This window comes from Gracilinanus agilis, chromosome 4, assembly GCF_016433145.1.
Source record: "Gracilinanus agilis isolate LMUSP501 chromosome 4, AgileGrace, whole genome shotgun sequence".
NCBI lineage: Eukaryota > Metazoa > Chordata > Mammalia > Didelphimorphia > Didelphidae > Gracilinanus > Gracilinanus agilis.
In genome coordinates this window covers 143,880,453-143,889,943 of record NC_058133.1, presented here as the reverse complement: position 1 = coordinate 143,889,943, position 9,491 = coordinate 143,880,453, and the positions used below count along the sequence as shown (strand labels likewise).

Below are 9,491 nucleotides of genomic sequence, written 5' to 3'. Positions count from 1 at the left end.
AATGTGCTCTTATCTTTAGCAAATAGTCTACAATTCAATTTATGCCATCCAGAGTAGCTTTAAGAGAAAGTACCACACCTGTTTGCCATAACTCTTTGAAGTAGGAAGAAGAATGGAGGGTCGAGAGGCTCTGATAGGAGAGAAAATACACACATATAATACTGTCTGAACTCAAAGCATTTAAGTATATTCCTTTACCCACTCTTTAGTTAATATCCATCCCCTTCCACTCAAAATATACATAGGAAGAGAATCTCAGTCATGTCCTTCTATTATTAAATGAAGAAAGTAGCACATATTATGATGTAATCAGGACCTTATAAAGAGTATTGAGGAAACATTATGAGGTCAGGGCTTTCCCTGAAGGGGTAGCCGGGATGTAGGTCTTGTTAATCCAAAGTCATCTTTCCTGCTAACATCTCAGCAGCACATCCTGTTCCCACTATACAGCATGGAATTTTAAGATCAAAGGAATGAACATTAGAATAAAATCTTAAAGTTTGGGGGAACACTATTACAACGGGAAGGATTTTAAGATCATCAGATCTATTTCCATCTAGAAACAAAGATACCTCTATGCCTCCATGGAGAACGCCGAAGACAGCAGCAGTTTAAATGAGTATAACAATTTCACAGAGGCCTTGAAAAAATTTGCGAAGTTAGTGGAAGCAACAGTGATTCAGAAAAAAGAGGAAAGACTAGGCACATATGTCAAAAATGAAGGTAAGCTCAAAAATGTTGAGACTTCTCACAGAATGCCCCAAATCAGGCTGCTTAAGCTATGTAGAATTTAGAGGCATCAAGGGTTCCAGTGTCCTGCTACATATCAGTGTCTGAAGTTATAATATTCTTTTTCAACTTCTTCTATGGGAAAAAAAATCAGAAATGGGTCAGATAATTTTCAGTTAAGTTTGTGCTATCCTCTTACAAGAGTTAGAGTTAGGCTTAAGAGCATGGTTAACATGATCACAACCTTATCATTTCCCACCTTTCTTGGGGAACCCCCTAAAATAGACTAAATGCACTAAGTTCAATTTTCTATCCCAAAAGTTGGCCAATTCAAATCCATATCTTCAACGTTAATGCCTTGTAGAAATTCTTACTTTATATCTTAGGCATGTGTAAGCTTATATGGAGCAACTTGGTATAAGGGATGCCATGGACTCTGACTTGGAGTCAATAGTTTAGATTCTTCAATGACTAACATTTCGGGTTCTCTAAACGATTTAAAGGACAAGAGGCCACGTTCTTCAACTTACTCATTTGAAAAATGGGGATCTCTGTAGTATCTAACTCATAGAGTTGTTTTCTTTTTCTTTTTTTTTTAACCCTTAACTTCTGTGTATTGGCTCCTAGGTGGAAGTGTTGCTTACCTTTTTATTATTCTCTTGAGTCTTATATTTGAACACCAGACTTGTTGTTCAAGTCTGGTCATTTCATCAGGAATGGGAGACTGGTTAATAATTAACTTAGTTTAGAAAAGAGTAAGTCCTGCTAAATTAATCTCTTCTTATATCAAAATGACAGAACCTGAAAGACTTAGGGGAAATGATATATGTAATGTACCTTAATTATGATCAGGATTCTTAATCTATTATGCACAATCTACTTATCAATAAACTTCCAAATGTACAGCCACAATCAAAGAATGACTGACATTTATATCTAGCACTATAAAGTCTGCAAAGAATTTTACCTACAATATTTTATTTGTCTTTCAAAAAGTCCTATGAGGTAGACACTGTAGGTAGTAGTATTATTATCATTCTCATTTATAGATGTGGAAAGAGAAGCTCAGAGTGGTCAGGTGACTTTTATCCCATATCTGTACAGCTAGTAAGTGTCAGAGGCAGGAATTAGACACAGGACTTCCTGACTCCAAGTCTGGTATTTCTACTATATCAGGCTGACTCTGGGGAAAACATTTTCTTCAATGTAGCAATACGTATATATTTAATACATATTATTTCAGGTTATGGAAGTTATGTTTGATTATTTATGGATTTATATTTGGATCTGAAGACCACTTCTAACACTTCAAGAATTCCCTGAGATCTATGGCATGTAGCTTCTGGATTTCTGGTCTAAGACATTCTATAAACTACCATCTAGTAATTCTGCTACCAAGAGGTCAAAGAGGACTGTCTAGAATGATTTTTGTCTTAAATAAATGCTGATTAATAGTAATCAGTAATTCTTTTTTATAAATTCTTTGCAAATCAGTCTTTTAATACTTGGTTCCAGAATACTGACAGTAATCTAACACCATTATCAAAATCAAGATGACACTTGGAAAGTAATTTTTAATAAATTACTCTGTGATTATTCACAAGTTAGCTACAGAAGTTGGCCTGGAATTCAAAATCTTTTAATCTTCTTGTCAATGATTCAAACAATAACCTAGAAATCATTTATACATTCATATATATACATGTATATATACATAAATATATAAGTTCTTGTCTTTATTTGTATCAACAAACTTTTTATAAGTATGAGATAGAAGCATATCTCATACTATTAAATTTCTGCTCACTGAACCAGTCTAATCTTGAAAACCTATGTCTAACTCCTTCTGTCACTTAGCTTATTACTCTGAGATATATTTATTGTCATATTTGGCAACATAGAGTTCCAAATTATAGCAGACCTTATGTAGTTACGTGATATAAAAAAAATTGTTCTGTTAAAAGAAATCTCTCTAAAGGAATTCTTATAGACCACCACAATAGGCAGACTATTACCAATGGATGAGACCATTCATATATAAAATTAAAAAAAGATTAAACTAAGCCTGATTTTTCCCTTTGAGGAATCATACTGGGGAGGGAAAGTCCTTCCTATTTTAGGAAAGGAGCTATTTTAGAGGTGTCAGGACATTTAATTGGAACATTTTGAAATATTCTAACTCAATATCCAGTTAGGACTGAAAGGAAAGAATTTTTAAAATCAGAATAATCTGCTTCTTACACATTGAAATAAAGTACTAAGAGGATGGTGTGGTACACGTTGAAATAAATAATATGGAATAGTGGGCACAGGGCTGATGTGAGGGTCAGAAAGTCCCGGGCTGAAATCCTACTTCTAATACTTTATTAGTTCCATTAAACTGTCTCAAGTCACTTTTAATTCTCTGAGCCTTATCTGCAAATAAAGGAGTTGAACAAAATGGTCCTTGATGTCTTTTCCAATTATAAGTGTATAATCTTAAACAATCGGTTCTTTGCCATTTGGTAACAAAGTACCTGTAATTGTTTCAATACAGATTTTATTGATTATGACAAGTTCTATACAGCAGTGTGGGACCTCTTTGGTCCAGAAATAAAGGCCCAAGATGTGAAAAGTTTTTATAGGAAACTCAGCAACAATCCAGATGCACCTACAGACTGGTGTGAGGTAAGCATTTTTTTATGTCTATTCTGTGAATTCTCAAAGTGATCTTCCTTACTATGAGATTAGAAATTCATTTCATATTGATTAACCAATGCCAAAATGCGTACTATTTTCCAGGCACTATCCTAAGTGCTAGGGATCAAAGAAATGCAAAAGCATTGCCCTCATCCTCAAGGAACTCCTATTCTTATGGCGAATACTCTGTGCAAATAACTATTTAGATGCAGTATATATACATATACACATATATATTTTCACACATACATATGCATACATGCCTATATATAGATGCAAACATATATACATATCTATACATACACAGGTATGTATACACACAACACATATAAACACACATATGCATATTATAAGGAGAAGATAACCTCAGATGAAAAGTACCAGAATACAAAGTATATGAGAGCATTATTATAGCATTAAAATCTTGGGCCAGAGTTCTTGCTTCATAGTCAAAAGTGGTAGGCAAAATGCTATTTATTTACATTGATAATAAATAACCTATTGATATAGATCAAATTGCCTATTACAGTAAACTTACCCACAAAATTAGTCAGTCCAGTGTCTCCTTGTCATTACACGCTAACAAGTTTTCCTTTTATTAAACAAGGAAATAAGCAACTCTTGAATTCAGAGAAGAAGGAGCTCGTCTTTCTACAATCTTTCTAATATTTCTGAACAACAGCCCTTAGGTATCATCTACAGAAGGGCACTTCTTATGTAACCTATGGATTTCTTTTTTCACCCTTCATAAATTTATAGTTGGTAGAGAGCTAGTCTAATAATGGTGTGACCCTTGTCTCAGAGAACTTGCTAATCTGCACGGTAGAGGGAGGTTCCTCACCAAAAATTCAATACACCAATGAATCCTATCTCATATCCTTATTAATTGTGTGACTGGGCAAATCACTTTCTATCTCTCTACTTCATTCTCCTCATTTACAAAATGGAAAAATGGCATCTACCTAACATATATAAAACTACTACAAGCCTTAAAACATTGTTGTAACTGCTAATTATTGTATAGGCCAATTCTCAGAATTAACCCTTCACAGAGATGACAGTTCAGTAATCATGCCAGGGGAGTTGCATGTAGGATGCTGTGATGGTAGAATAAAGGATGCTATGCTCCCCCTACACACACACACACACACACACACACACACACACACACACACACACACACACACACACACGAAAATAAATCCCCTCAAAACAAACAAAAGTTGGAGGAACATGTCTCACTGGGGTAAGAGGAGATAGTGACCCAGAGAGCAGGGCATCTGTGAGAACCAACAGAACTCAGAGCAATCCCAACACATTGCAACTCTACTGGAGGCAAACAAGCTGTGCAATGGGAATGAGTCCAGCCCAAGTCACTCTACACAGGTATAAAAGGCAGAGAAGTCAGGAAACCTGGAAACTCTCACATGGCAATGGAACCCTGAAGCTACAAGGGAGCAGAAAGGGGGAAATGGAACTTCAAAAACCTACTCACTCTCACATGGCAGCAGAGTTCCTGAGGTGGTAGAAACAAGAGCAAGGGACCTGTATAGCACAGGCTATTTGGCAAGGGGAGGGAAGCAGCCAAATGGAGACCAGACTAACCCATGAAACAATGAGGGAGTTGGTAGCACAGAGTGCTTTATGCCTCAGCTTAAGTAAAAAAAAAAAATAAAAAAAAAAGCAAGGGTAATGATCATGACCTCAAAACAAAAGTAAAAACTGATTTAACCAAAAGTGATAAGGAAGGAAATTAAATGATGATAAAAGGCACCATAGACAATGGAACAATATTAATATTAAACATACATGCACCAAATGGCATAGCATCCAGAATTCCTAAAGGATGTTACATGAGTTAAAGGGGGAAATAGACAGTAAAATGGTACTAGTGGGGGAAATCAATTTTCCCCTCCCAGAAGGAGATAAATCCAGCAAAAAAAAAAAATGAAGAAGAAAAAAGTTAAGGAGATAAACATAACTTTTGAAAAACAGGGTATGTTAGACCTCTGGAGAAAACTTAATGAGAATAGAAAAGAATACCCCTTTTTTTTTTCAGCAGTACATGACACCTTTACAAGAAGTAACCACATTATAGCACATAAAAACCTTACATCTCTGTGATTAGAATGTTGTACTCTAAAGACTCCATCTCCCAGAATTCTTTTTCTCATCCCAAAATTCCTTTTCCTCTCTCCCCCAGGTTGAGTCCTCATGTTTTGTTTGTAAGTTGGCTATAAACTCTGCCTTTTTGCTCTCTTTTCAAGCAACTGTGGCTGGGTTAGCTCCCTCTTTACTCTAGTTTTTTATTTTCCTTTACTTCAAATTATTATTAATAAATCTTATTAAATATAACACTTAGAGATATTGTATATTAATTTTTAAGTTTACACATCCAAATATAGAAAAGGAGAAATATTAAATGCAAATTTTTCAGACCATAATGTAATAAAAAATTATACTGAACCAAGGGCAGTGGAAAGAAAGAATAAAAATTAATTGGAACCTAAAATATTATCCTAAAGAATCAATAGGTCAAAAAACAAATCATAGAAAAACCAACAATTTCATTAAAGAAAATGACAATGAGGACACAGCATATCAAAATCTATAGGATACAGCCAAAACAGTACTTAGGGGAAAATTCATATCTATAAATGCTTAAATCAATAAAATAAAGAAAGAGTAGATCAATGAATTGGGTATGCAACTTAAGAAATCAGAAAAAGAAAATTAAAATCCCAAATTAAACACAAAATTGGAAATCCTGAAAATCAAGGGAAAGATTAATAAAATTGAAAGTAAGAAAACAATTTAATAAATAAGATAAGAAGTTGGTTTTATGAAAAAAATAAAATTAATAAATAATTGGTTAACTTAATTAAAAAATAAAAGAACAATACCAAATTGCCAATCTCAAAAATGAAAAATACAGAATTACAACCAATGAAGAAGAAATTAAAGCAATTATCAGAAGTTATTTTGCACTACATATGTCAATAAATCTGACAATCTAAGTGAAATAGATGAATACTTATAAAAATATAAGCTACCCAGCTTAACAGAAGAGGAAATAAAATACAGAAATAATCCCATCACAGAAAAAGAAATGAACAAACCATCAAAAAGAATTCCCTAAGAAAAAGGCCCCAGGGCCAGATGGATTCACAGGTGAATTCTACAAAACATTAAAAGAACAAGTAACTCTTAATACTACATAAACTATTTAGAAATAAGGGAAGAGGGAATCCATCCCAAATTTTTTATGACACAAATATGGTATTGATACCTATATCAGAAGAAGCTAAAACAGAGAAAGAAAACAATAGACTAATCTCCCTAATGAAAGTTGATGCAAAACCTTTTTAAAAAATACTAATAAGGAAATTACAACATTGTATAATGAGAATCATGCACAATGGTCATGTAGGTTTTATGCCAGGAATGCAGGGTTAGTTCAATATTGGGAAAACTATCATCATAAATGACCATATTAATAACAAAATCAACAGAAACCAAGTGATTATTTCAATAGATGCAGAAAAAGCATTTGACAAAATACAATAGCTATTCCTTATAAAAAATATTAGAAAACACTAGAACAAATGGCACTTCCTCAAAGTGATAAATCGCATCTATCTAAATCCAACAGCAAGCATTATCTGCAATGAGGATAAACTAAAACCCTTTCCAATAAGATCAGGAATAAAGCATTGTCACCCCTATTATTTAATATTGTACCAAAAAATGCTTGCTATAGCAATGAGAGCAGAAAGAAATTGAAGGAATTAGAATAGTCAATGAAGAAACAAAGTATCACTTTTTGCAGATCTTATAATGGTATATGTAGAGAATCAACCAAAAAACTAATAGAAATAATTAACAATTTCATCAAAGTCACAGGATACAAAATAAACCCACATAAATTATCAGCATTTTTGTTTACTATAAATGAAATCTAACAGCAAGAAATACAAAACAAAGCAATTGAAAATCTCTTTAGGTGGCATAAGATACCTGGGAATATAGCTATCAAAACGAACCCAGCAATTATATGAACATAATTACAAAACACTTCACACACAAAAAGTCAGATATAAATAAGTGGAAAAACATTAATTCCTCATGGATAGGCTAAATCAATATAAAGAAAATGGCAATACAACCTAAATTAATTAATCTATTCAGTGCCATACCAATTAAACTACCCAAAAATTATTTCATAGAACTAAGAAAAAATAACAAAATTAACCTAGAAGAATAAAAAGCCAAGAATATCAAGGGAATTAATGGGGCGAAAGTATAGGAAGGAGGGAAGCCTGGCTATATCAAATATCAAACTACTAAAAAGTGGTAATCATCAAAACAATCTAGTATTGGTAGAAAAATAGAGGGGTGGATCAATGGAATAGATTAGACAATCAATATATGAACATTTTTACAACTTAGTGTTCAACAAATCCAAAGATCCAAGATTTTAGGGAAAGAATTTTCTATTTGACAAAAACTGCTTAGAAAACTAGAAAGCAATATGGCAGAGACTAGGAATGGATCAACAGCTCACACCATACTAGGACAAAGTCAAAATGGTTGCATGATCTAGAAATAAAGGGTGGGTACCATAAACTAATTAAGGGAACAAGGAAAAGTTTATCTTTCAGACTTATGGACAAGAGAATAATTTATGACCAAATAAGACATAGAGAACATTATAAAAAATAAAATAAATAATTTTGATTACATTAAATTGAAAAGATTTTGTACAAATTAAAACACTGCAACCAAGAAGAGAAGGAAAACAACAAATTTGGGGAAATTTCTTATAGCAAGTGTCTCTGATCAAAGCTTCATTTCTCAAATTATGTAGAAAACTGAGTCAAATTTTTAAGAATATAAAGCATTCGGGCAGCTGAGTAGCTCAGTGGATTGAGAGTCAGGCCTAGAGGCGGGAGGTCCTAGGTTCAGATCCGGCCTCAGACACTTCCCAGCTGTGTGACCCTGGACAAGTCACTTGACCCCCATTGCCCACCCTTACCACTCTTCCACCTAGGAGCCAATACACAGAAGTTAAGGGTTTAAAAAAAAAAGAATGCAAACCATTCCCCAATTAAAAAATTGGTCAAAGGATATGAATAAGCAGTTCTCAGAGGAAGAAATTGAAACTATTCACAGTCATATGAAAAAAATGCTCCAAATCACTATTAATTAGAGAAATGCAAATTAAAACAACTCTGAGATACTACTTCCTAACTTCCAGATTGACTAACATGACCAAAAAAGGAAAATGATAAATGTTGGAGAGAATGTGGAAAAATCAATAAATTAATACACTGTTAAGAGAACTGTGAACACCCATTCTGAAAAAGCAATATGGAACCAGGTTCAAAAGGCTATAAAACTATTACCCTTTGAGCCAGAAATACCACTACTGAATATGTAGCCTAAAGAGATCAGAAGTTAGAGAAAAGGACCTGCATCAAAATATTTTAGCAAATATTTTTTTAGGGGCAAAGAATTGGAAAGTGTCCATTAATTGGGGGAGTAGATGAACAAGTTGTGGTATATGGTTGTAATAGAATACTATTGCACCATAAGGAACAATTAACAGGATGAGTTCAGAAAAACCTGCAAAGACTTTATATGAACTGATGCAAAGTGAAGAGAGCAAAATCAGGCTAACAATGTATGCAGTAACAGAAATATATGACGATCAACTGTGAAGGACTTAACCATTATAAGCAAAGCAAGCCTGCAAGATAACCAGAAGGGATTCATGAGGAAATGCTATCCCCAGCCAAAGAAGGAAATGGTGAAGTTTGATTGCAGTGCAAAGCATGCCATCTTCCACTTTATTTCTTCCATGTGATTTCTGTTGTGTCTTTTATCATGACATGAGCAATATGGAAATATGAATTACATGAAAGTATCTGTCTCAGGGAGGGGACAGGGAGGGAGGGAGGGATTAGATCTAAATTTGAAAATGTCTAAAAATTGTCAAAAATTGTTTCAAAATATAAAAAAAATTTTTTTAATTAGAAAAAACTATGCTGGGACCTTCTGAACACTAAACAACTGACTTCAAA

General features: G+C 33.6%; 1 protein-coding gene across 1 annotated transcript in view; it reads left to right on the top strand.

Moving 5' to 3' along the window:
- The first annotated feature begins 584 nt into the window (after positions 1-584).
- Positions 585-9,491, top strand: part of WDR64 (WD repeat domain 64) — a 214,702-nt gene continuing 205,795 nt past the window's right edge. Inside the window, exons 1-2 of the mRNA XM_044674508.1 lie at positions 585-723; positions 3,266-3,396. Coding sequence (XP_044530443.1) covers positions 585-723; positions 3,266-3,396 — 270 coding nt within the window. The remainder of the gene's footprint in view (positions 724-3,265; positions 3,397-9,491) is intronic.